Source organism: Mustela putorius, unplaced genomic scaffold (assembly GCF_011764305.1).
Source record: "Mustela putorius furo isolate JIRA1106 unplaced genomic scaffold, ASM1176430v1.1 tig00000487_pilon_pilon_pilon, whole genome shotgun sequence".
NCBI lineage: Eukaryota > Metazoa > Chordata > Mammalia > Carnivora > Mustelidae > Mustela > Mustela putorius.
In genome coordinates, this window is record NW_025421399.1 from 3,262,216 (window position 1) to 3,289,958 (window position 27,743).

Genomic DNA, 27,743 nt, shown 5'->3' on the forward strand with positions numbered 1-27,743 from the left:
CGGCAGTGCGGGGCAGTTCAGATCAACACGCTCTATTTTATTAAGCACCAATGGCGAGTCAGGATCTGTACCAGGAGTACGGAGATGAACAAGACACAGACGTGGCCCCCGAACAGCTGACAGACAGTCTAGTAGGAGGGACCAATAAAGTAAAACACGGCGGCTGGGGGGGGGTGTGGGCTATCCCACAGCAACCGACACAGCCTGGGGCTCCAGATGGTGCTTGAGCTGGGAGTTATCCAGCTATAGAAAAACAAAAGGTATTCTAGGTGAGGGCACAGCACAGCGAAGGCACAGAGGCAGGAAACAGCCTCGTGCGTGTGGACTACTGAGAGTTTAGCGCAAGGAGAACAAGGCGTGGGAGGCCAACAGGTGGCAGCTGGGGAGCGTGTGTGGGGAACGCCGGAGAAATGCCAAGGTGAGCCGGGGGGGTCATCCCCCAAGAGGCTCTGCCACAGCATTACCAGCAAAGGAGCCCTCACTGCATCCGGGCCAAGGGCTCCACACTAGGGGAGAATCCTGTTGGACCACAGTTATGTCCCAGGTCCAGGACGCAGGTTTTGGTCATGACAGGGCATGTGCCTGGAGAGGGGTGCTCATGGCCACAGAGACAGTGTTCCTTGCCTGCGCCCCCAAGAATTTCACAACAGCTTCCCACCGTTGCTTTCATGCCCCATGGCAGACACCATTCCGTGGGGGGCTCCAGAGGGAGGGGCCCTTAGGAAGGTGGGAAGGGGTATCCCCCGACAGGGCTGTTTCTCTGCCTCAGGTCGGATGTACTCCAAAGAACAGGGGCCCTGTGCCAGGCTCTGCCCAGATTCAGAGTGTGTGTGTGTGTGTGTGTGTGTGTGTGTGTGTTGACGGGCTTGGGAGGAAACAAGATGCATTTGCCACCTGCTCCGGACTCTGAGAGATCAAGGCTTGGGGCTTCCGGCATCAGGAGGGCCTGGCTAGGGGGAAGGCAGGAGGTAGTGGGTGAGCAGGTAGAGGAGGCCGGCAAGGCCCACGAGACCTGTCAGGACTCCGAGCCTCAGCGGCAGGTACTCCAAGGAGCGCTCCAGCTCCGCGTGCAGGAGGACGACCTGGCGTTTGGTGACGCTCCACTCCCCCGAGTTGTCTAGGACATGGCGGGCCATGCGGACCTTATCCTTCAGGGGCAGCTGGGCCTCGATCCGGGCCTCCGCGTCCTCCCGGCTCAGGCTATTCCGATGCATCAGCCGCGCCAGCTGCGTGTCCCGGTCACTGAGGGCAGGGGTGGGAGGGCTGCTCAGGCACTGTAGGCCCCAGCCTCCCTCCCACTGGCAAACCACGGTGGGCGGGGGTGGGGTGGGGGGTGGGCAGCCCCTCCCCTGCAATCTCTTTCAGGGGCCTCATCGCATTCGCAGCAGCGCTGATGGGCTCTGATGGGCTCCGGGTGGATGGGTGTCAACAGGAGGGGGAAGGGCTGCAGCGGCGGCTCTCCCCCCCATCTGGGGGCTCTCTGCCTTGCCACTAGGCCTGCGATTTCCCAGTTATAAGCTGGGAAGATCTGGTCGTCTGGCGACAGCTACATCCTGAGTCCCTGGATGGCTGACCTTTACTGGCAGGCCTGTGCCTGCCAGCCGGTCGCTTCCTGTAGTTCCCCTGGGGCTTGGGCCTGCTGCATCCAACACAGCTTCCTGAGCTACCACAGGGACCCCTCTCCTTGCCTCCTCACCCCCTCCCCTGGACACCGAGAGCCAAGAGAGTGCCTGCCAGGCTTGATGCCACTGACCCAGGGGGACCAGCCAGCCCCAAAGTGCTTCCCCGTGTAGCAAGGACTTGAGAGCTGGATCTGATCCTTGGAACAGGAAGAAGCATCACAGACAAAGCTAAACACCGCCCAGTCCGCCGACTCCAAAAGAAATTCGGAGAGTATGTCTTTTGCCCACTCTGACATTACCAGCTAGGCCCTTCCTCAGGAAACTTCCTGTCTTGCCTGTGGCTACACAGGACCTGCCAGACTGTCCTTTGGAAGGGAGTCATCTCTAAGCTCCCTCTAGCTCCATGGCTACCTGAGCCCTCAGGGGTAACAAGAGAGAGCAGGCTCCGCTGTCTGGGGGCTGTCTGCTGAGCCGCTAGGCCTGAGCTCTCCCCGAGGTAAGATGAGAGAATCTGACCACTACTGTTTGGTCTCCTTTTAGGTGTGGCCTAGACCAGAGGGCCTCCAGGGATGTGAAGACACACCTTCCAAGGACAGACACAACCTGACACTGGTCAATTCTAATGCCGTTCAGACCAGAATGCTCCAGAAAATCATTTCTGGCTGGCCGATCCGTGAAGACTTTGAAGGAGAATGGTATCTATACTAGCCTTAAAAAGTAAATTGGACTTCTGATTTCCTTTGTTATGGGGAGAGTGTCCTGTCAAGATCATGGAGCCGGTTCCTGCCTGGCTAAAAACAAGGGCTGCCTCTTAGGGATGCTGTGAGCCTGCGGCTGGGGAAATCTGGGTGAACATAGGTGACTTAGAGCCACCTGGGAAGACACAGCCTTCAGAACGTGTGGCCTAGACTGGAGGGCTTTCTGGAACGTGAAGGCAGAGGTCCCTCACAGCCCTTCCTGAGGCTCAGAGAGAGGCCCATATGCTCAGTTCAAGGACTGAAACTATTTGTGGGAAGAGGATTTTTACCCAAACCCTTACTCTGTGACTGGCCAGTTTCTCAAAAATGTGAACAATCCCATTTGGGTACAATCCCATTTTAGTATTACATAGATTTGGTAAATGCCCCCTATTATTTCAGACACGCCGGGGATACTTGGATAGTTGAAGGAATCCATGAGGGGATCTTTGGTTTTGTACCATGTAGATTCCCGTAATGAAAAGCAAATAATCACTCATTCCCAGGTCTCTGGCTTCTCTCTCGAGCCTGAAAGTGGGGCGTGAATAGCACCTGGGATTCCAGCAAAGGCGCCTCCGGCTGGTGAGTGGCCCCGGCAGGATCTCCGGCCCTATCCAGGGAACCCAACGCATCCCCCTGGAGCCACAGCTCCCCTCTGCTCTTAGCGAACAACAGACGGAACCAGAAGGAAAGTGCGGCAAGGCAGGTGGGCGTGGGGTCATCTGGCGACTGCGGATAGAACCAATTGTTCTCACCTCTGCTGGAAGATTCCCCGGCCCCCCTCCCTTTTTTTAATCCTCTGATGCAAAGTTCCAGTTGTATTAAGACTCCAAGGCAAATTCTTCATGGAGTGTGCTTGGCCTTCGCTGACAGCCTCTCACAGACAGGGAATAAAGAAGCCGGAGAGGCTGTGGGTTTCCACGGGAGACACGGGCTGGGGGCTGAGGGTGGGGAGGGGCCGTGAGGATGCCTGAGACCCGGCCCTCTGTGGCAGCCCGCGGTGGGCAGCTGTGGGGGCGGGCAGGGCGAAGCTCAGGGCGTGAGCACTCCGGGCCTTGCTCCGGAGGCGCTGGGAGCCTCCCACGCACCCGTCTCTGGAGAGCCGCCCTGGGCCCAAAATACCCACAGAGCCGAGTGCCCACCTCTGTGTGTGCGGTACTCGTGGGTGGCATCCAGGAAGTTTCTGGGAGGCGGACACATCCTACAGCCTCATCTACACTCACCCCCACTGGGACTGTGACTCATTTTCGCTGGCGGTTTGATCTGGCTCTGTTTGCCAAACCCGGATTCTGGTTTGCGTCGTGTCCTGAGGGATTCTGAGAACAAAGCCCCCTCCTTAGTGGGACTCTGGACAGTTCGCCCCTGGCACACGTCCGTTCATAGGGGCTGCCCGGGGCGGGAGGGGCGGGACCCTGGACACCCCCCCCCCCCAAGTAACTCCTCCCTCGAGTTTCTCTTCTGTAATTCAGAAGGATCAGCTCCTGCCCTAAATACCTCATGCTGAAAGGTAAACTGAGTGAAGGAGTAAATGTAGGAGCTGTCCGGAAAGGTGAGGAGGGAAAAGGGCTCCAGGGATTAAGAACATGGCGGCTCAGGGCATCTGGGCTGAAGTGCCCCCGAGAGCCAGCAGGGGGAGCCCCTCCCAAGCAACTAGAGACGCCTGGGGGCCTTCGCTTGGCACCTACTTGGGGAAATAGCTAGGTCAGATACAGAAGTCGTTCCTATAGGTTCTGGGCACAGCCACCCAAATCCCCAGGGCCTCCTGGCGGCCCTGTGGGGTAAGGGCAAAGGGATGTGGGCCATTCTGAAGGTAGATGCTTTACTCCAGGGGCCCACCTCTCCAGCCTTGGTCAGGCCAGGCCATGTGACACACACTCACCAGTACACCACCACGGTGTGCTTCATGTACTTGAGCAGCTTCTTGGTCTCAAACAGCAGGGGGATGTCCAGAATCACATAGCGGTATCCTGGGGAGAAGCCAGGAAGCCCACAGTTCAATTCTGCAAGCAAACACTAAGGATGGTGTGTCAGGCTAGGGGATGGAGTAGAAGCCACTGGCCCCTACCATCGAGAGCTCCCTAGCAAAGGGGGAGACCCTACAAGGGTAGGCATAACCTGAACGCCTGCCAGTGCCAATGCCAAGCAGAACAGAATGCTGCAGAGGTCGATCCTGCCTAAGAGGATCAGGAAAGACCTTGCAGGAGGGATGGCATTGTACTGGCCTTGAAATGCAGGTAGGGCTTCTGATACTTGAACTTGAGTGTTTGGAGGTGAGGGTTCCAGGAATGGGGGACAGCAAAGCATCAGGGGCAGCGATGTTCTACTGCTCTGGCCGTGGACGCCTTGCACCATGGGAGGCAAAGCTGGTGAAGAGAGCAGGGCAGGCACTAAGGGTTGAGTTCACCTTGATCTTGAACCTAAAGGGTTGTTATTTATGAGCAAGGAAATAACACAGAGTTGGAGGAGACCGGAGAATTTCCGGGAGGAACTGGGCCCTTTCTGCCCCTCCTTCACTCATCTTTGCTTAAAAAAACAAACAAAAAAACACCCACAAAAAAACAGAAGTGTGACTCCCTGTTGAAGAAGAGTCCTGCATGGCTATCTCTACCAACACTTCATGAGAGATTCATACCAGGGGCAGCGGCAGCATCCCCAGGAAGGAAGAGGTGACTTCTCCACGTTGGAGGCGGGCCTCCAGCCAAGGACTGCACGGATTGGTCTTGTTGTGGTGGGGGATTATGACTAAGAAAATATAAGTCACATGGCTGGCCCTCTGGATGCAAGCCAAGGCCAGTCAAGGGCGGTACCCTCACCCATGGTGACAGGACGTGTACCTGGGCTGCCCATCCCCCAAACACCACGGTCTCCACACCCCTCATTCTCTTTGGGCCAGTGTGTGTGTAAAAAGCTGGCAGGGGTCCAGGAGCCGTGAGGGAAAGGGCTGGGCACTGCCTCTGCCCAGAGATGCCTGCCTGGCCCCACAAACACTTCCAACCACAGAGCCAGACACACACACGAGACAGGGTGGACGACCCAATCCAATGGGGCTCCTGGTCCCCAGGATCTGCTGCTTGGGAAGCCCAAGAAAAACCTTGAGTTGAACAAGGCGGTTAGGAGAATGGGCTCTGATGACACACCTGGGTTTAGCACGCCCCCCCCCCCCCGCCCTTTCCCACCATATGATTTTGGGCCCCTGAACAAACCTCATCTGTGTGAAGGTTACCTCCCTCCCGGGAAGGCGGTAAGGATCAAATGAGCGAAAGCTTGGAAACCACTCAGCACCTCACCCAAGTGCTCCATAAATGATGATTATTATTACTTCCATTCCCTGGAAGAAGGGGGGGCCCACAGTTCCCGCTCCCCCACTCCCCTCCCAGCTCAGAGCAGAAGCCAAGACCAGACCCTCTCTGGGCCTCTTATCTCCCGTTCCTGCTCTGCCCCCACCCGTCCCTGTCCCCACACTGTCCTTTCTCCTCGGCCCCTCTCGGGAGCTTGTGGCCAGCTCTTTGGTTCACCGGCAAAGGGCTATTCAGCTGTCGCATCCCTCCTGCTTGATAAGCTCTGCAAACTATCCTGACTCTATGAAGACATCCGTCTGCCTACACAGAGACCTCCCCAGCAGCTGGTGATCTTATCTGACGTTTGATTATACCAACTTTGACAGTTGTATTTGTTATACTCATCAGGGAAAAACTGGGACTGTGGAAGCCACAGCTGTCGTCCCCATTTTTCACCTTATCGAGCTGAAAAGAGCTTTCTGGCTTTTATTTGAGTGGTGGTGGTTGGGGAGAGGGGAGGCGGGGTGGATGACACAGCAGGAGAACTCTGGAGCGGGTGACATTATCCGCTGCTTGACTTCAGAAGGGGAGAGCCGCCGCGCCGCCTCCAAACCCTACAGATGTACTTGCAACTGGCCGGGGAGCGAACGTGGAAAGGGCATCGTGGAGAGACAGAAGGCTTTGCTCCTGGGTAGGGGCCGGGAGGGGTCCTCGTGCAGACACAAGACGCGGGACAAAGGCAAAAAGAGTCCAGAGACTCTCCTTGAGGAAGGAGAGAGGGAGGGAGGTGTGCAGCAAAGTTCTGAGACGCAAAGCAAGCCAGTTCAGCAGGGACGATGCCTTGAGCCCTCTCTGGCCTCGGCCAGAGCAGGGGAAACGGGATGGGGCTGGGGGAGGTTGACACCGTGGACGTCTGTCAAGTCCTCTCTTTCCTTCTGAAGGGAGGTGCAGGCCAGAGGAAGATGGGGTAGGGAGAGGTTCCCCACTCCACATGAGAACTTTGAGAATAAGGTCAGGATCAAAGCCATGAGAAAACCTAGAAGGCTCCCCCATACCCTCCAGGAACAAAGTCTCAGCACTGTGACTGGTGATGGGGAGAGAAGCAGCCAGGCTTTCCATTCCGACACCCGGGCTGGTGGCCATTTATGCCAGAGGCTGGCAGGTGGATCTACAGGGACCCCAGGCCAGCCTCCCGCCTGATCTGAAGCCACTGTCCTCTGCTCCTTCTCCACTGCTGGTGACTGACCCCACCCTGCACCTGATCAGCTCACCCTGGCCCAAAACCCTCCTAAGAACAGGGCTGGCACTGGAGCTAGAGCTTGGGAAAGGCTGCCAAGCTCCAGAAGGTTCTTGCCAGCTGAGCACAGACCCTGGCTTTTCACTGTCCCTTCTTTCAGCCCCAGCACACGCCAAGCTAACTCTCTCCACTGAGCCCTCATCCCAAAGGACTAGCCTCTGTGTAGGACCCTCCCACCCCCCATCACCCTGTATCTGCCCTGGCCATTTGGGGCCCTCTCCAGGGTCCAGTCTGCAAGCTTACTTTCCCAGGCAGCCTGACAAGCACCAAATCTGACTCCGACCACGGTTCATACCATGTGGCGATCGATGGTTACTGATGTGGACCCAGTCCCCCCGAATAGCTTCTCGAGGTTGGCATTATTAACCTCACTGTGCAGGGGAGGGGCTGGTTCATTTGACAAAGTCACGCAGCTAGAAGCTATGAGGCCAGGATTGAAACTCAGGTCTCCAGACTCCACCATTTGTCAGCTGTTATTACTCCCAACCCTGCTAGAAAAATCAACTTAACTTCCTGGGGATCGCAGCTCAAAAGCCTCAAGTGTCTCTTCTCACTCAATTGTCAACCTCTTTAAATGCTGAGGAACATGTGTGCCTTTCCTCGGGGGCTGCATGGGGCTCTGCGTGGAGGGTGCAAAGACCAGCCAGCTCCCATTCTCCCTGGCCAACCTCTCCACAGAGGAGGAGGGCCCTGGCCCTGGAAGAAGAGGGCTCTGCCTCACCCCTGTCCCACACCCTGGGTCTTACCTCGGAGGAAATACTTGAAGGTCTCCTTCATCATTTCCTTGCGGATCTCGGGGTGCGTGATGGTGTTGAGCAGATGCCGCCGGTCGGGCTGGTTAAAGATCAGGTCCCCCAGGACTTTGCGATTGATGTCACCGTTCTCCAGCAAGACCTCAGTGCCAAAGGCTTCCACGATGCGCCGGTGGGCGGGGTATCCTGGCTGGACCACTGTGCGTGAAGTGGGGGCTGGGTCACTCTCTAGAGCCTCCAGGCCAGCCAGAGGTTCCCAAATGACTAGAGGCCAAAGGATGGGGGAACCCACGGGTGCTTCTTATACTCGGAGCAAAAACCAAAAGAGAGGAGGGAAAGGAGTTGCAAAGGAGAGCAGAGTGCATGGAACCCCTCGAGTGGGTCACAGGGTGAGGTGATGGAGAGGGACGAGGACATGGGGGGGCAGGGAATAGGACATCAGACCACGGCCGATGGGAAAGCCTTGCCATCCTCCAAGGCCTTGAAAGGACTTAGAAAAAAGGGAGACACGATGGCAGAAAGGGGTATAGGGGAGCTGCTGTGCAGGGTCCTGCTGCCTGCCCCTCTCAACTCACCATGGCGGGCGATGACATCAACATCAATCACCGCACAGCCCAGCTGCTGGAACACCTGGATCACAGAGCTCTTGCCCGAGGCAATGCCTCCCGTGAGGCCCACCAGGAACATCTTCCCAGGAGACAGGAGGCCCGTGAGAATGCCGAACCAGGAGTCAAGGAATCACCGGAGTAGGGCACGCTTGGCTGGTTGGGATGCCCCGTCCCAGGAATGCCAGAAGGACCTGCCTGGGGACAACAGTGGGCCTGATGAGTGTTGAGCCTGAAGACCCAGCCCGGGGGGTTGATGGGGCGGGTAGGCAAAGGAGTGGAAGGGAGATGTGGCCTGCCCAGGCAGAGTGTTGTTCTGAGCTTGGGCAACTCTGGATCCATCCTAAGAGAGAAAACTCTTTCAGGACAGGCCTACAGTAGTCTTTAGAAAGCATTCATAAACAAGACAAACCAACATGGTGCAAATTTAGCAACCAAAATGCTGAGTAAGCAGAAGAATGTCAGGTGCTGTTAAGCAGAGTGCTTTCTGGAAGCAGCAGTACCCTGCTGCAGGCAAATTTTGCTTCGGAAGGGGACACCTGTCCCTCTGTGGGGAATCCAAGGCACTTTCCAGATGCCCACAGAGCGCCCCTTCTGGCCTTCACTTTATAGTCTGGGACCCTGAGGCTCCCGGGGAAGATGGTCCTGCCTGCCCACCCCCCAGCACCAGCACTCTCTGGGTGTCCAAAAAGAAATCTCCCTCCTCAACCGGACGTGGTTCAGATGGGGAGCTTGGAGGAAGTGATGGCTCGGGGGCCGGGAAGCCTGAGGGTCAGAGGAGTGCGGAACTTGCCCTGGAGGACTGCGAGGGAAGGATGACAGCCTGCGGGAGGGAACCCTGAGCTGGCTCGGGGGCCTTTTCGGAGCCCATTTCTCCATGTACTTAGGATGCCGTGAGACCCTGGACAAGTCACCTGTCTCTCGGAACCTCAGTGTTCTCATCCATAAAACGGGGGTGATAGAACCGATCTCCTAAGGCTGTTTGCAGACCAAATGAGAAAATGCACTGGAAGCCCTGGGGACACTGTCATTTCCACGGGGAATGTCCAGGGGAGGAAGTGAGGACAGAGACGTAGGGATAGAAGGCGGACGCCCAAGTCACCGCGAGGCACAGAGACTAAAACAGACATTCGTGAAGTGACGTCCCCGTTCTTATAGCCTCAGACTATCTCACAAAAGACTTTTTAAAAGTAACGTATTTTCTGGAGTAAACAGGGTTCAGGGTTACCATGTCTCGGACTTTGCTCCCAGGCTGGAAGAAATAAAATTGAAGGCCAGTCTCCCCTATCCCTCCGTCAGCATCAAATCACTTTTCCAGGACCTTGAAATCTGTCATGGGACTTTATTTTTTTTATTATTAATTTTTTTTTAACGGCAGATTTACTGTCCTAATTACACTTTGCTTGAGCTTATACCGAAATGAGTTTGCCTCCCCTGAGGACGCACCAAGTGACAAGGGGGAGGCGTCAGCTCGGGTGTGGGTGGTGAAGAAAAAACACCAACCCAGAAGTTTGCCCAGGCTCGCTCTCCCAGGGCAGCCAGCAGAGGAGAGACGAGAATGCCCACGAGAGTCGTCATCCAAATGGAGAGGCCTAACTCAGTCATTGAACCATTTGCAAAGCATTTCTCCTTAACCTCTGTGACCAGGAGCGGCCCCCAGGTGGTCTCCCCCAAGCTATCACAGAGAGGACTTACGGATAGGGTTCTGTTGTCAAAAAAATTTTTTTCTTTTGTTCACTCAGCTGAAGCTTTGAAATGAAAAAATCCAGCAACTGCTTTGTAATCCCAGCTCTGTCCTGTTGTCCCTAAAGCTGTCAGCTTGCCTCTCCTCTGCAGAAGACCAGTCTGGAAGAATGCGAGCGGAACTTGAGAAGACACAGCGGCAGAGGGAAGAGGCAAGGGCCAATTCGCCACTGGGCCCTGGCCCCTCCCCGCTGAAAGCAAGCCACTGTCACCTGGACACCCAACTTGGCCAGACTTGGCTGAGGGGGCCCAGCAGAGCCTGTGACCTCAGCTCCTGTCCCTTCACAGGACCAGGACCCCTCCCGAGACATGCTGAATCGGAAAGTCTAGTGATGAGACAGCTCTGCTGTGTCCCAGGCTTGCAATCGACTCTGCCTCTTTGTTTACAGTGAGATGACGGACCAGAGAGAGGAAGGCACTTATCCAGGGCCACAGCTCTGAGCGGAGCCTGAGATGAATTCAGGGCTCCCACCTCTGAGTCTAGACTCCTGCCTTAACAGATTTAGGAAATGAAAAATTAATTTATCTTTAAGAGAAAATAAAGACGATGACTATGGCTATAGGCAAATCAATTCAGAGCCCAAGAAAAATGATTTCTAGATGATCATACTGGTGTTTTCCCTTTGCAGAACAGGGGGTGAGGTCTTACAGCAGCCACTGGAGCATGGATGTCAACTCCAGGCTCCGCTCTGTCCCAGCCTCTTGGGGTAACTTAATGAGTAGCTTCCCTTCTCTGCGCTTTCTACGACCATCTGTGGAAACAGACCAACAGCTGCTTGGCCTCTGTCAGGAAGGCCAAGGGGATGGAGGAGCACATGCCCTGGGAGGCCGTGGGCCCCCCGGCTGAGAGGGGCTGGACAAAAACCAGCTGTTCCCATCCAACAAGCCTTGCCCAACTTATTCCTCCGCTCACCGTGGGCAGAGCGCCTCTGTGCCTCGCAGTTCTGCATCGGGGACCTCTTGGGTAGCCAGAGGAAAACTTTTAGGTCTTGCCCCCCAGGAAAACTGGAGGAAGAGACAGTAACAAATGAAAGCAGCCAAGAAGAGAGCAGCAACAGGGGAGCCAGAGTAATCACACAGTACTCACCCGGGGCCTGGGTGTGTGTGTGTGTGTGTGTGTTTGTGCATGTGCAGACCCACTCACAGGGCCTGCTCACAGACCTGCCCAGGGAGGGAGCTGCAGTGAGCGAGAGAAGAGCCCACGGACCCTCACGGCTTAGCAAGAAGGAAAAGAAGGCTGAGGAACCCGTCCCCAGTTCCTCCCCAGGGAGACCCACGGAGAAGCGACCCCCTCTGGTAACCTGTCCCCGACCCCACTCCTGCTCTGGCACAGAATCTCCTCATTTCCCCTCATTCCACCGCCACGTACACGCAAGCAATGGGAACGACACAGCAACTCCGCAGCCTGGCCCTGATCTGAATTCCCTACGAAACTTCAGAGAAGTTCCACCCTATAGTCCCAGCCAGCGCGGCATGAGAACCGCTGTTACAATGGAAGGTTAGGGGCACCTGGGTGGGTGGCTCAGTCATCTGCCTCCGGCTCAGGTCGTGATCCCAGGGTCCTGGGATCGAGCCCCTCATCAGGCTCCCTGCTTGGCGGGAAGCCTGCTTCTCGCTCTCCCTCTGCCTGCTCCCCCTACTTGTGCTCGCTCTGTGTCAAATAAATACAAGCTTTTTAAAAATAATTAAAAAAATAAAATGGAAGGTTATACACCGTAAGTCAGGAAGCCCGGGTCCCAGTCTCTCTGCATTCTGTGTGACAGTGGGAGCCTCCTCATCGGCCTGGCCCAGGATGGAGAGCACTCCATAAATGACAAAAAGCTGATCCCCCAAATGCCTGCCCCTTCCCCTCGTCTGGCCCTCAGTCTCCACACCTGTGAGCAAGGGCCTGATGCTAACTGGGGCTTTCTTCCTCCCTTTTGTGGTGTGGCACTTCCCAGAGCTGTCAGGAGATGTTCGCCTGGGGGACCAATGAGTGATGAGGCCGCTGGTGGCCCGGGAATCCTCCTCCCCAATACCAGAGCTGTTCCCAGAGCCACTTGGCCGGAGGAGGAAGGAAACACCAAGTCCCATGGTAACAGAGAAAGCAAGTGCCCCGCACAAGAGAAATGGGAGCTGGATTCCAGGAAAGGATCCCAGGCCTGGCTGCATCGGCCAAGGCGGACCTCCAAGCCCAGGGGAGCCACATCCAAGTCCTTTCTTCCTCATTCTCCCTGTCTGGGGGAAAGACAGCAGGGTGTAAAGAAAAGGCTCCGTTGGGGCGCCTGGGTCGCTCAGTGGGTTAAAGCCTCTGCCTTTGGCTCAGGTCATCATCTCAGGGTCCTGGGATTGAGCCCTGCATCGGGCTCTCTGCTCAGCAGGGAACCTGCTTCCTCCTCTCTCTGCCTGCTTCTCTGCCTATTCGTGATCTCTGTCAAATAAATAAATAAAATCTTAAAAAAAAAAAAAAGGGGTCGGGACTTGAGTCACAGAGGTGGGGTCTGTAGTCTGTGAATTGAGGAGCGAATTTCGCTGTGTTCTGTAAATGGCGGGGGGGGGGTCCCATCTTGGGAGCTGCCCTAAACCGCCTTTCATTTTTCACCTCTTGGGCCCCAACAGCCCATAGAAGACAAAGAAAAAGCATTCAAGGAAGACTAGTCTTGGGACACCTGGCTGGATCGGTCAGTGGAATGTGCGACTTGGTCTCGGGGTTGTGAGTCTGAGCCCCATGGTGGGTGTAGAGATTACTTAAATAAAATCTTTCAGGGCGCCTGGGTGGCTCAGAGGGTTAAGCCTCTGCCTTTGGCTCAGGTCATGATCTCAGGGTCCTGGGATCAAGCCCTGCATCGGGCTCTCTGCTCAGCAGGGAGCTTGCTTCCCCCTACCTCTCTGCCTGTGATTTCTCTCTGTCAAATAAATTCTTCTTTTAAAAAAGTCTCTCTTGAAATCTTCTCTGCTGGTGTCTCACACGGAAAAATGAGAGTAGGCTGCTTCATGGGTCTCCAGACACAAAACCCTGCCGCCCCTTGCTGTCTGTCCTAGTCCCGACTCCACTAGGCCCACCCTCCAAACCTAAGTCCCATCCCCTGCACCTAGACCTCTGCAGTGACCCCCTCCAACTCCTGTCTGGCTTCTCTCAAGATGCCCAAGGTCATGGCTTCAAGTGGACCTCCGATCCCGTCACTCTCCTGCTTAAAACCTTCTTTGTCTTCTTCCCTCTCCTCCTATCCTCCTAGACTCTCACAGAAGCCTCTGGGCCCCCATGTAACCTGCCCACCTTCGACCTCTCTGCCCCCCACCACACCCCTCAGTCAAGGAACCTGATCCATGCCTTGCATTCCTGCTTTCTGTCCCTGAATATTCAGTCTCTGTTCCCCTGCCACCCCGGCTCACTTCCCGGCTAACTCCCCTGGGTTTATTCTGCATTCATTTCTTCAGCCAATCAGGAACCAGGCCCTGCTCAAGACAAGAGGGCCTGCCCCCTCTAAGCAAAGCCTCCTAGTCTACTGTGGGAGGTTGGGCGGGGGGGGGGGGCAAGGGCAGAAACAATATACTTAAAATATGTATGATGTTGGTGGGGAGCATATCAAGAGCAACGAGGGTCATTTTTTTTTTTTTTTAGATTTCATTTAATTATTAGAGAGAGAGAGAGCGAGCATGCACACCAGTGGGTGGGAAGGGGCAGTGGGAGAGGCAGAGAATCTCCAGCAGGCTCCGTGCTAAGCACAGAGCCCAACTCGGGGCTTGATCTCAGGACCCTGAGATCATGACCTGAGCTGAAACCAAGAGTCAGACATTTAACCGACTGGGCCACTGATGCGCCCTGGGGCCGGTCATCGTCTTAAATCAGGACCCAGGAGGTCTAAGTGAGGACCTGAAAGCAGCAAGAAGGCACATCACATCACAGCTCCACTCAGAGCAGCCTTGTCCATCCCCCCACTCAAATCAGGCCCCTGACCTCTCTGTGCCATTCTTTTCCTTACCTGTACCCATCATGGTTGTGTGATTGTTTTCATCATGTTAAATACGATAAGCTCCACTAGGGCCATGAGCCATGCCCTTTCCAACGCTTTGTCTCCGGCATCTAACATAGCATCCAGTATCCGTCACGTACCAGGTGAGTGATACAGGTCAAGTTACTTAGACTTCCGTTGACTCAGTTTCTTCATCCGTGAAATGGAGCTAATGGCACCTACCCTGAGTCGCTGTGAAGAGTAGAAGACTTCATACATATCGAGTGTTTCATTCTAAGTGCCTGGCATACACTTCTGCCTAGCACTCACCAATGTTCCCTATTAGTTCTGAGAAAGTGTTTGAAAGCTTTTTGTAGGATGAACTGAATAAGCCCATACAAAAGAAGGGGACAGAAAAACCTTGGGGTCACATCTCCTGTCAGTGGCAAGGGGGAGGCTGGAACCAACTTCCCAGCCTGCTCCCCTTTCCATGGGAACATGTTACCTGAGGACAGTATATCCCTCTGGGTTGGGGGCGGGGAGGAAACAAACAAAACACCCCCTGGGTTAAACAGAATAAGAAACTGATACCTGAATGGACACTCTTTCCTCCCTGGGGAGAGCTCTCAGGACTTACCATGGAAGCAGGTTCTGTTGCTTTGCATCTCCCAATCCACAGCCCCTACCTGCCTGTGCCAGGGGCCAGGACCTGGCTCCCTCATTAGCTTGCAGCCTCCTTTCCTCCTCCTCCTGCAGCCTCCCAGGATTTCTCACTGGACATGCCTGACCTGCCAGACGCTTCTCCTTCGAACTGCTTTCCAGAGGGGATGTATCCATTTTGCTCCAATGATCAATATAATCATTCATGAAAACGAGTCATTCCCTGCCTTGGGACCCAATTATTTTCTCGTGGAACCAGTGGCTGCAAAAATATATTGTTTTCCAGTTAACTAATAAGTGCTATTTTTATCTATGGTTTCCTCCCTCCTAATCTTTCATTACTGGGGAGAGGCTGCGGTTTAAACCTCAGTCCAAGTTCTCGTCTGCTAGGCCTATTAAGTCACTACCTCCTCCAAGCTGCCAATTACCTGGAGGGAGCCACAAGAGAAGGTATTGGCCGTCTCCCTTCTCCTCTGCCAACAGCAAGGGAAGGGGAGGGAACAAGTCACTCTTCTCAAGCACTCTCCAAGCATAACCCATCAGTTCGGGAGTGTTTACGGGTCGCCAGGGAGGCTGTTTGCACTGGACTACTATGCCTGTGCTCAGGCTAGAAGGATCACAGGGAATGCTAGCTCTCAGAGGCTTCAGAGTTAGAGGGCTCAGCTGGGACCTCAGCTCTGTCCTTAACCAGCTGTGTGGCCTTGCCAGACTTCAGCATTATGGCTTCGTTCCTTGCATACAAAATGTGATTAATAATGACGACTCATGGGTTTTGTCAGGATTGAATGAGGTGACACGAATCACAGTCACCTCCTCTTCCCCCACGCAGTGTTTGACACGTCACAGTCATTGCAAGCTACTTCACTTGCCCAAAGGGCATCTTCACCCTCTCAGTTGCTCAAGCCAAAAACTTTGGTGTCCTCCTGGCTCCTTGCTCACAATCTTCATCCCACCCACTCGCGCCCCCTGCTGGCTGTGCTCCCAGCTACCTTCACAGCCCAGGGAGATCCGGCTCAGTCCTTCCACCACCACGATTTGCAGTAGCATCTGAGCTTTCTTGCTGTCACCCTTGATCCCCAACTATCTGCTCGTGATATAGCAGCCAGTGCAAGCCTTTAAAAATGCAAATCCAGGGCGCCTGGGTGGCTCAGTGGATTAAGCCGCTGCCTTCGGCTCAGGTCATGATCTCAGGGTCCTAGGATCGAGTCCCGCATCAGGCTCTCTGCTCAGCAGGGAGCCTGCTTCCTTCTCTGTCTGCCTGCCTCTCTGCCTACCTGTGATTTCTGTCAAATAAATAAAATCTTAAAAAAAATGCAAGTCCAATCATTTTACGCCTCTGCTCAAAACCCTCCAATGGTTCCTCTCTCATGTAGAGCACAAGCCAAGTCCTTACAGGGTCCTACAGGGGCTCCACAATGTATGCAGGCAACTCTGTTCCCAGCACCTCCTACCACTCTTCCCCTTAATCTCAGCCCTCCAGGCACACTGGTCGTCTTGCTGTTCCTTGACTATGTCAAGTGTACTCCTACCTTGGGTCTGTGGATATGCTGGTCCTTCCACATGGAAAGCTCTTCCCCCATAGGGCTGCATGGCTTACACCCTCCTCCGTCCGACCATCACCCTATTAGAGGCTGTCCCGAATGTATAAGATAGCACCCTCATTTCACTCTCTAGTCTCTTCACGGTTCCACTTTTCTTCATAGCACTTACCAACTTATCACTACATGACACATTACGTATCCACGTGTTCATCTACTGTAATATGCCTTGCCCCAGAATCTGGGCACTACTGTATCCAAGGGACTGAAAACAGGGCCTGACAAGTAGAAGGCCCTCAAAAACATCCGTTGAATGAATACACAAAGCATGCAGAAAAATGTCCAGCTCATAGGTAAGCAGGAACTTCATATTAACTATTTTAATTTTTATTATTTTTAAAGATTTTATTTAAGAGAGAGAGGGAATGTGCAAAAGGGGATGGGAGGGAGAAGTAGACTTCCTGCTGAGCACAGAGCTTGATGAAGGGCTTAACAGCAGGGAGCTCAACAGGGGCTCCTGAGATCACGACCTGAACTGAAGTCAGACGTTCAGCTAACTGAGCCACCCAGTCGACCCTCAAAATTAACTATTTTAAAATAACAGCATATCTGCTCCAGAAAACCTACCATGAGAACCACAAAACCTTTTCCATGTCACTTCCCCCTCCTACCTTTCTGGGATGACAATATCTTGGACTCACAGATGAGGAAACTGAGGCAGAGTGGCTAGGAAAGCGAGGTTTCCAGGATGGGGGACACTAGAGTATAAGAAATAGCTGCTGGGGCAGCTTGGCCAGTTAAGTGGCCAGCTGACTCTGGGTTTTGGCTGGGGTCATGGGCGCAGGGTTGAGGGATGGAGCCTTGTGTGTGTGTGTGTGTGTGTGTATGTGCATGCGGGCACACGCATGTTGGGGGGGTTGTGCTTGCAGCTCAGTGCACTCTACAGAGTCTGCTTGGAGCTCTTTCCTTCTTCCCCTCCATCCCCCACTGCACCCCCGCTCACACAAGCACTTGCACACTCTCTCTCTCTAAAATAAATAAAATCTTAAAAAAAAAAAAAAGAGTGGGGGTGCCTGGGTGGCTCAGTGGGTTAATTAATTGTCTGTCTTCAGCTCAGTTTGTGATCCCAGGTGGGATCGAGTTCCACATTGGGCTTCTTGCTCCACGGGGAGCCTGCTTCTCCCTCAGCCTCTGGTTCTCATGAATAAATAAATAAAATCTTAAAAAAAAAAAAAAAAAAGAGTAGTCACCCACGATCTGAGCATCGTCCATGTGCCAGGGATGTCCCTCATCCCGTCTGATCAGTAAAACTACCCAGTGAAGTCAGTTCTTTGGTTTATGCCCATTCTAAAGGTGAGGAAATTAAAGCTAAAAGAAGTCAGATATTCGTAGGGTGCCTGGGTGGCTCAGTTGTTAAGTGCCTGCCTTCGGCTCAGGTCGTGATCCTGGGGTCCTGGGATGGAGCCCTCCATCGGGCTCCCTGCTCACCGGGAAACCTGCCTCTTCTTCTCCCACTCACCCTGCTTGTGTTCCCTCTCTCGCTGTCTCTCTGGCAAATAAATAAATAAAATCTCAAAAAGAAAAAAAAAAGAAGATATTTGTGCATGGTAGATCCAGGACGCCCGGGGAATGCTTAAAGATCTTCCAAGGGGCACAGAGGCACAGTGTAGGAGGAATACATTTCCCACTCACTGCCCACAGCCTCTACCAATGGGAACAGACCAGCTTTGGAACATGTCTCCATCCTCTTCTTTCCCAGGTCTCCCTTTACCCTGCCCCATCTCCCAGGTTTCAAAGAAAGGCACAACTACCCACCCAGGCCAAACTCTTACTAAGGTGTACTGTCCCTAGTGCAAAATTCCCCTGGCACCACCAAGGGGCACTTGGAACCATCAGTGTTCATGCTGACGACGTGCCTGCCTACAGTGACTGCGTAACCAATGCTTCTGCTGAGTCAGGTGGCGTCCAAATCTTTGAATAAGGTTCAAATGGGACCTGAAAGAACTGTGTACTAGAAGGTCATTAATAATTGATTTCAGGGGCGCCTGGGTTGGCTCAGTCATTAGGCATCTGCCTTGGGCTCAGGTCATGATCCCAGGGTCCAGGGATCAAGCCCCACATCGGGGAGCCTGCTTCTCCTTCTCCCACTCCCCCTGCTTCTGTTCCCTCTCTTGCTGTGTCTCTGTCAAAAAAAAAAAAGGGTCTTTAAAAATAAATAAATAATTGATTTTAATGACAGATCACTGTGGGGTTTTGGGGCCCATAACTCAGAGGATGTTCAAGGAACTGAGTAATGTTACCACAACAAAATGCCTTCAAGTCCTACGTACTTATATGAACCAACTTTTTCAGCGCTACTCGTCACAAATTAAAGCTCTGCTCATTCTAGCAAACATACATGAACTTTAAATACGCACATGAACTGTTAAAAGTTCCACTTATTAAGAAAAGCATTTCAAATTAAACTTACGTTTAACAATTGATCAAAAACAGGTGTTTTGATCAACTATATATTTTACAATATAAAAACTCAATCCAGGAGAAATTATTTAATATTATGACCACAAGACAATTTTCACAATGTTTTAGTTTTAATTTTTTTGTTGTTTGTTGCAGATAAGTAGGACGACAAATGAAAGGCTTTCGAGCATAAAATGTATTACTAGAAAAAAATTCTGGGGAGGAAATTAGCTAGAAATAGAAGTTGGAGGAACAATAGCAATGCAAAATTTCAAAGGTTAAACTGAAGAGAAATCAAATCACTATGGTATTGAAATTCCATTGCAGATTTACATGCCTGATATAAGAGTTTCATTTTTAAAGTGTCTAATATTTACAATTACCTGAAATCATAACCTTTGCAAATATCAGAGAAAATTTTTAACTATCTAAAAACATGCCCGTGGATAGTTTTGAAAACAAACCAAAGTTCACTGCTTACCTGCCTTCAGTTACCAGCCCTATTTTCTCCTAAGGCAAGGCACCAAGAAAGGATCTGAACTCTTTAAATGTATTACTCAGAAGGACAGATTCAGACCTTGCACAAGACCGAAGAGGATCCGGTGGGAATTTATGGCCCTTCGAAGACAAAACCACCCCAACCGGCCTGTCTACTTTCTATTCATCAGTCAAGAGCTCTAGTATTGCCCAAGACCTAGGTCGGCATCCAGCCAAATCCATCTGATTTATTCTGGTAAATATCAGCCACCACTCTCCCCGCTCCCCGCCCCCGCAAACACTCCCCATCCCCGAAAGCCTATATTCAAAGCCTTCAATTTCCCCATCTTTAAAATTAGGACTTAATGTCAATGTTCACTCAGGTGATAATTTTCCCATAATTAAGGGAGAAATAAAACTTCATAGGCAAACTCGATGACAGAGGTGTCAATGTCTCCATTTGGGAACCTGGGGAAGGAAGAAAAGTTGGGGCCAGGGCGCCTCTTTACTAGAGAGTGAGTGGGAATCTCAATGCTGTCACCCAGGCCTGGTGGGAGGTGGGGGGGGGGGGTCTTCCCTAAAACGCGATAACCAGTCCAGCCTCCTGGGAAAAAGGAAAGTGGAGGCCAAGCCCTGTCTGAAAGACGGAGATGATCACTCAGCCAAACAGCAGTACCCTTTTAATCTACCCTACGAGATGGGTAACAGATGAGCAAACTGGGAGCTGGAAAGGTACGCAGCTTCATAAAACTGGAAAGGGCAGACGCTGCATACAAAAATAAAACAGACCTGACCACAAAGTTCTGAAGCATAGCGGCTTTGGACTGAACCTGCGTTTGAACCCACAATTTCTGCCGCCATTCTAGCCGTAAACCTTTGTCCATTTCCACAGCTGTAAAACAGGGGAAACACCACCTTGCGTAGCAGAGCTGCTGTCAAGGCAATGAGCCAGGGACGCCAAAGCGTTCGACGCAGGGGTTGCTACATAGTATCTGCGCAACAGACTGTAGCCGAGCTTTGTAAAACAAGGCGCGCACTGCCCGTACCACCGCGCAGAACCACCGGTGCGCCTCGGACGGGCTTCGGAGCGCCCCAGAGCCAGGCCCAACGCCGCGACGCGGGGCCCCGAGGGTGGACCCAGCCCTCTGGGACCGAGCAGTGTCGGGGCGCCAACCTCCCGGGCGCCACCGTCCGTTCCACTCCCCCCACCATGCGCCGGGCCGTTTCCACGCGCCCGCGCGGCGCGCTACGTACCCGACGCCCCTGACCCTGCCTGGGCCGCCGCCGCTCGCCCAATCTCTGCGGCGCTTACTGGGTGGCTCCCGGCGGGCGGGCGGGGCCTCGGGAGCGCGCGCACGTGGACCGGACGTCCGGCCGGCGGGAAGCCCGGGCGGGAAGCCGCGCGGTCCCCTGCGCTGGGAAAGGTGGTCATCGCGGGTGGTTCCCCCTTCCGAGCCAGAGGCTTCCCCGCCGAGGGAAAAAAGACAAACAAACAAAAAACCCCGGAAAGTCCTAGCTTCAAACTCAGGCTTCGGCCACCTCCAGCTGTGCGGCCCCTGGCAATGGCAGGTAACGCCAGCCTCCAGCCCAACAGGTCCTAAGAGCACTGTGTAGGCATCAGCTCCTTGAATTTTCACAGCTGGATACTGACACCGTCCGCGTTTCATACAAGAGGCAACTGATTCTCGGAAGTTAATCCGTTTGCTCTCTTACAGTGTCAGTTGGCTGTAGAGCTCATTCTGTCTGGGCAAGCCCAGCAAGTCACTTAAGCCTCTCACCCCGTCTCCGCTATTAAAAGTGGGGATAAATGGCCACTAGGCTGTTTGTTGAAAGCATGAGAAATACATAACACCTAACGGTGCCACATATATAGCAGGTGGTCCTTACCCTGCTTCCTTGCCCTCTCCCTAAATACCTCTGCTTTCTGCTTCCTTTTTATGTTTATTTTTTTTTAAGATTTTATTTATTTGACGGAGATCACAAGTAGAGGCTGGCAGAGAGAGAGAATGAAGCAGGCTCCCTGCTGAGCAGAGAGCCCCATGGGCTCCATCCCAGAACCCTGAGATCTTGACCTGAGCCGAAAGCAGAGGCTTAACCCACTGAGCCACCCAGGCGCCATTAAGGTAGGAATCTTGTCTGTCTTCACCAGGAATATCCCCAGTGCCTGGAACAGTGCCTAGCACAGTAGGAATCAGATACATTGAAGAAGTAATTCAACATCTTTCTCTGACCACTCCAGTCCCTGAAACCTTTCCTCTTCATGTCAACACCACTGGCTGCCATCACCCAATAAATAGGCTTGCATTTCATCATCAAAGGGCCCATTTGATCCAAACACCAATCTAGCATTTGAATCTCCTCTACATCTGGCATCTAAGCTTGGCCATGCCCAGTGTCAGGGAACTGTTTTACTTTACTATTTTTTAAAAAAGATTTTATTTATTTATTTGACAGAGAAACACAGTGAGAGAGGGAACATAAGCAGGGGGAGTGGGAGAGGGAGAAGCAGGCTTCCCCCAGAGCAGAGAGCCTGATGCAGGGCTCAGTCCCAGGACCCTGGGATCATGACCTGAGCCAAAGGCAGAGGCTTAACCACTGAACCACCCAGGTGCCCCGGGAACTGTTTTTCAAGAGAGCTTCATGCTGTCCAAATTTGAAGTCCAGTCCTGACAGTAAGAAAGTTTTTCCTTAGATAATACAATATCTCCCCTACTTCTAACCTGTGGGATCATGCAGACCAATTCCAATTCCCATTCCATAAGGCCAGATCTAACAGTCCTGTTTCCTTTTTGCATCAAACAATTTACAGATAACCTAGCTTTATTAGTTCTGAACCTTGTCCCTACTCCTGTCCACATCAGAGGGATATACAACTCCCAATCGTGGCTGCCATGGCAATGACAGGGATAGGAATACATCTTCCCCACTCTCAAATTAGCAACCTCTTCTTGGGGCATATTGTTAGGAAACCCCTGTAGATGATCCTGCTTTTCCCAGACACCATCTTACGGTATTGGGAGCACTAGTGTACAGGCCGGGGCCTTGTCTTTTTTTTTTTTTTTCCTGGGGCCTTGTCTTTTAAGTAGGCATCCTTGTGGTCCAATGGGCCTATAGGAGCTGCAACTCTGCTCTGCATCTCTGCTGGGATGATCCCAGAGGAAAGGCTGAAGGATGCCACAGGGCCCTCAACCCAAGTACATCCTTGTACCACCTCTGCCTTGGTGGTTTGGAGCTGATGCCATTAAGGGCTTTCTCGATTCCAACACATATTCTCTTTTATTCAGGATAGCAATAATAAACTGGCTCTAGCTGCTTACATGGTCTCACTTCATCCTGACAGTGACCTGCATCTCAGTCACCTCTGTGTCCTCGGCATTAAGCACGATACATGGAATATGGTGCGGCTTCCAAGTTGTTTAATGAACCACCCTCTGAGTCCGAGAGGGATGACTCTTTTGACTCCTTGGTCTTTGACTCTTGGTTCTTAAAATTAAACTAACTTTCCATATGTTTATTTTAAATAAATATTAATATGCAATTAAATTTATACCGCACCTTACAAATACCATTAATATTTATCCTTTATTAAACAGCTTCAGGGAAAAAAAAAAAAAACAACCTCCCATAGGTTGTCACCAGGTGAAAGATAAAGTCCAAACTTTTTACCCTGAAACTTAAGGCCTTCTGTGACCTGGCCCCGATCACCCCTCTAGACATATGTCTCACCATATGTCTCACCATATGTTCTCCCTTGGGGAAGGCCAAGAAAAAAAGTGATATAGTTATTTGCACCAGACTTAGTGTTAAAACACCAGGTTCAAGTCTAAATTCAGACTAAGTAGCACTGAAACTTCAGACTCATCACTGAACTTCTTGTTTTCTCATGGTAAAATGGGAGTAACACCTGCCCTGTTCATTGCACAGTGTCAGGCGAGACAGTTGATGGTGGGGATCAAAGAAACAGTATGCTAGCACATTCTGTGACCAATAAACACTATACAAACACAATGGGTCACCATACTGCCTATTCCTGCCTCTGCCCTTTCCCTATAATGTTTCCACACCTGAAGCCTTTAACCCTTCCTTCTCACCATTCATTCACACATTAAGTAATCCAACAAATATTGAGGGCCCACTCTGTGCTGGCCCAAAGGATACAGGAAAATCCAACAAATTCCCTGCCTTCATGGAACACAGGAGAAAATGGTTGCAAACTGTACAACCGCACAAACAAAAAAGTAAAACCACACCTGTGAGCCAGCTCAGGGGTAGGTCCACATGGCCCCCAGAAATTATAACCGAGGATCTGGCAATTAAGTTGCCTCCAAGGCCAAGTTCAAAGTCTGCTTTTCTCATTTCTAACAATGGTGACCCAAAGATCTGCACCCCCCCCCCCGCCCCACCCCAAACTTCAGTTAACTTATCTCTCCAGCTCATTTAATCATACCCAATCAGGCCTTGTTATTTTTTCAAATTGCACCTGGCTTTCCCAACTTCACTGAGCAGGGAATGGCTGGCACACTTTAAATCCCACAGATTTAAGCCACAGAAGGCTGGACCCACTGCATTCCAGACCCATGTGTCGGGAGCTATCATAGGAAGGAAGGGTACCCTTCCTGAAAGTGAGTTCCAGGGGAGACAGGAAGCTGCCCAAGATCACCCCTTATTTACAACTGAGCACACTAGCCCTGTTCCTCAGAGAAAAACTCTCTTCCTTAGGACAGCTAGGCTGCTGCCCTAGTATGATCTTTTAATGACAAAAATTTCATCCTCATTTCAGAGGCAACGTGGGGGGTTTGGGGGGTAGGGAAGGAAAAAAATGAAACAAGATGGGATCGGGAGGGAGACAAACCATAAGAGACTCTTAATCTCACAAAACAAACTGAGGGTTGCTGGGTGGAGGTGGGGAGGGAGAGGGTGGTTGGGTTATGGACATTGGGGAGGGTATGTGCTATGGTGAGTGCTGTGAAGTGTATAAGCCTGATGATTCACAGATCTGTACCTCTGGGGCAAATAATACGTTATATGTTAATAAAAAATTAAAAATTAAAAAAATTAAAAAATTTCATCCTCTCTCTCTCCAGCTAAAAATCTTTCAGCAGCTTTCAAGAGTCCTCAGGATAAAGTCCGACCCCCTCAGCATGCCCTCCACATCCCTTCCTGGTCTGACTCCTGACTGCCTCTCGTCTCAGTCTCCAAAATGCTCCTATAATTCTTGCTGTGGGACCTCAAGAGCACCCACTCTCAGGCAGCTGGACTCGCCTCTACCCCTTGCCCCATTTGTCTGGCTCCCCTTTGAAAACTCAGCTCAGCCATCTTTTCTTCCAGAACCTCTTTCCCCAGGCTAAGGGTGCCCTCAGGCTGAGCTGCATTTGATGTTCCCACTCTTTCACACACTGTACCGTAACAGTCGGTCTCTGTAGCTACCAACGTGTGGAGTGAACGACTGTGTTGTTCTATCCCTCATTCTCTAGTTCCTGCTGTGGAGCCTGGCGTATGGTGAGTGCCCCCAAGGTGTTGGAAAAATGAACCACAACCTGGTTCATGCTTTCCTAGGCCCATTAGAAGAAATAGATCTCTGATAAGCTGGGAATACAGCAAGGGCCTTGATCTGTGATGGACATCGTGAGGAAGTTTTCCTTTGATCATCACAGGGAATGCTGACTTCCTGGGAAGAGATATAATGATTTAGTAGATACTGACTGTCTCAGTCACTTCACTAAGTGTTTTGCCTGCATTGAGGCTCAGAGAGGTAAAGTGACTTGCCTAAGGTCACTCATCAGGCAACGGTAGAGTTACAGACCTGTACCCCTGGGGCTAATAATACATTATATGTTAATAAAAAAATAAAATATTTTTTATTTTTTAGAACTTAGAACCCAGAGAGTTAGACTCTGAAGTATGTTCTCTTATCACTATAGTCTTCTGTCTCCAGTAACAACTGTGAAGGGATAGCAGAGGTATCCACAGTAGGAGTAAACTCTAGAATCTGCAGGGTTTCACAGGCCCATTCCTCAGCCACCCTTTGGGCTCTGCTGTACCTCCCTGCCTTTGTAGAGTGTTTCTGCCAGAATGGGTAGGGTAGAAAGAGCCAGCAGGGCTAGGTGGGAAAATCCTGCTATTTTAATGTGATGAGGCACTCAGGAAGCTGAGAAAGTTTACCTTGGAAAAAAGAATTTCAGGGAACCAGATATTAATGGAAGAATATGTAATAATTATGTAGAGAGACACAGGATCATAAGCTTCCATTTAACTCCAGAAGGCTGACCTTGGCCAACTTCTATCAATAAGAACTATCTGAAAGTAGAAGGCTCTCTGTTAAAGAAGGCGGAGGGGGTAACAGGGAGGAACAAATATGAGAACTCTCGAATTCCAAGACACTATCCACAAACCCAATTTAGGAAACTGTCCCAACGGGATAATAAACTCAAAAGTAAACTTACATTCCAAAATCACACGTGGCAATATTCAAGTTTTCAGTAGTCATTTTTAAAAAAAGGAACACATACACTCAATTTCTTTTAAAAATATAACACATTTTATTACAGAGAAATAACAGATTCTACAAAATCTAAGTGAGCATTCTAATTTGAAAGATCCTAGCAGAGGGGGAATAACTGCCTTTCAGGTACCTTTGAACTCTGAAATTCTCAGAGGTGCTGGATTCTAGAACTGTGGACTGGGACTTACATTCTGAGCTTGGACATGACAGTCACATTGCCCGTCTACCTCCCAGAAAGGCTCTCCACTGAGCAAAAACTGCTCAGTTTGGAGTAAAATACAAGGCAGTGTCTTTCTTAAGCTCTGAACCTCAAGAACGGCAGGTTTTCAGAATGGACCCTGTAATCACTCTGCCCTGGTCATGTTTCATTAGCTTTTATTCAACCTCTGCTTATCTGTGAGAAAGGAAAATACAGGGTTGGGAATTAGAATACCAGATGCGGGGTTCTGGTTCTGCTACTAAGTATCATTGTGAGGTGGTGGTGATTGTTTTGTGGCAAGCTCAATTTTCTCAAGTCCCCTTCCCTACCTACTTTACAAGGTCACATGACCTACAAGCCAAACATTTAGAAATCAAATCCATCTAACACATACATATACGGCTTTATCATCATCATCTCTGGCGTCTTCCTCTGGCCTGCAGCTGCATAGAATAAATCATACGGACAGCAGTCTTGGTCCTAGAGAGATGAGTGTGGCTGACAGCACTCAGTCTGAGTGGATGTCCTTCCCTTCTAAAGTCCGATATAAATGAGTGGGGATTATCTGCTGTTTGGGATCACATTTTTTTTTTTAAGATTTTATTTATTTATTTGACAGAGATCACAAGTAGGCAGAGAGACAGGCAGAGAGAGAGCCCGATGTGGGGCTCGATCCCAGGACCCTGAGATCACTACCTGAGCGGAAGGCAGAGGCTTTAACCCACTGAGCTGCCCAGGGGCCCCTGGGATCACATTTACTTCTGTGCCTGCCACTGAGAAAAACGAAGAACTAACAATATTTAGCTTTATTTTGTTTTGTCTCCCTGAGTCATATGAGTGTTTCTTCCCACTTTCTCCCTCTTTCCACGTTGAGAGTTTCCCAATGGCAAAGATCATTCCTTTTTCTGGCCATGGAGCTCTCTGAGGATAAGAACATGTCCTTCCCGTACAACCCACAATCCAACCTGAATGGGAAATCCCTAGAAATGGGAACCATGTCTTCAGGGGTTGGCCTCAAGCCTCAATTACTCAAAAACACTGGGGTGAGACCCAAGGGACTGAAGCATTGAGTCAATGCTAAAACTAGATTGAGAGGTCACCATTACTTTCTAATAACTTATTTTCAAGCAGACAATGGAACTTTTGTAGTGATAGAGAATTCAGAGGGCCGAAGGGCCGACAGATCCAAATTTGTACCCTGATTTTGGCACTTACTTGCTTTGTGACTGAGCGGTTTACCAAGCAATCTGGGCCAAATTTCTTCGTCTGTGCCGAAGGGGGATAATACAACAACGCATCTTCTCGGTTTGTTGAGAGGATTAAATGAAATATACGAAAAGCCTTACCCCAGACTCTGGCATATAAGTGCTCATTAAAAAGTGCATGTGGAGAATCCTAGGAACGGTATGAGCTTCGTGGAGAGCAGTTGCTGGAGGCCAAGAAGCGGCAAAGCCGAACTAAGCAGTCAGGTCTCCTAGCTCAGGATCAGTGCTCCACACACCGCATCCCCCGTCTCTCAAAAGGCCTCGAACTCCCGACGACCGGGGCCGCCTGGAGTCCCGAGGGAGGAAAGGGGGCCAGGAACCAATCTGGCTTCTTACAACCAAGGCTCTGCAAGAAGGCCCGACGCTTTCGGGCTCCCGATGGGAAGCACCCGCAGGCCTCAGGCCTCATTACTTACCTGGTGATGGTAACGGTCCTTAACGGCAGCCAATAACGGCTCACCCGTGGCCTAGGCACTGGCAAGGGCAGGCTGAGGTCAAACCTTGGATTTTGGCGCCTCATCCCAAAACCCTAAGCAAGCATCGAACTACAATTCCCAGTATGCCACGCGCCGCCCGGTCGCGGAGCTTCGGCCCCACCAACCTTGGGTCCCTTCTTCCCTCGAAACGCGGCTGAACGCCCAGGACTTCCGGGTAGTGCCGGTCTCCCGCCCAGGAC

General features: G+C 51.6%; 1 protein-coding gene across 5 annotated transcripts; it reads right to left on the reverse strand.

Annotated features, from left to right (window-relative positions):
- Positions 1-16: 16 nt before the first annotated feature.
- On the reverse strand, positions 17-27,691 carry DCAKD (dephospho-CoA kinase domain containing). 5 transcript variants are annotated; one of them, XM_004772485.3, is made up of 6 exons: positions 19,106-19,369; positions 13,997-14,218; positions 8,262-8,489; positions 7,681-7,884; positions 4,239-4,326; positions 17-1,242 (listed from the first exon to the last, which is right to left on the reverse strand). In XM_004772485.3, the coding sequence occupies exons 3-6, from the start codon at positions 8,371-8,373 to the stop codon at positions 951-953; spliced, it is 696 nt and encodes a 231-aa protein (XP_004772542.1). In that variant the 5' UTR covers positions 8,374-8,489; positions 13,997-14,218; positions 19,106-19,369; the 3' UTR covers positions 17-950. The 5 variants fall into 5 exon arrangements, with proteins under 5 accessions (XP_004772542.1, XP_004772543.1, XP_004772545.1 ...); XM_004772486.3 differs by lacking the exons at positions 13,997-14,218; positions 19,106-19,369 and adding an exon at positions 27,484-27,691; XM_004772488.3 differs by lacking the exons at positions 13,997-14,218; positions 19,106-19,369 and adding an exon at positions 20,356-20,487.
- Positions 27,692-27,743: the final 52 nt, after the last annotated feature.

Excerpts from the sequence above, each read along its gene's own strand:
- DCAKD (XM_004772486.3), bottom strand. The coding sequence starts at position 8,373 with ATGTTCCTGGTGGGCCTCACGGGAGGCATTGCCTCGGGCAAGAGCTCT. Across the intron at positions 7,885-8,261 it reads TGATGTCATCGCCCGCCATG|TGGTCCAGCCAGGATACCCC; the intron begins GTGAGTTGAGAG and ends CTTCACGCACAG. Across the intron at positions 1,243-4,238 it reads CACACCGTGGTGGTGTACTG|TGACCGGGACACGCAGCTGG; the intron begins GTGAGTGTGTGT and ends CCCTGCCCTCAG.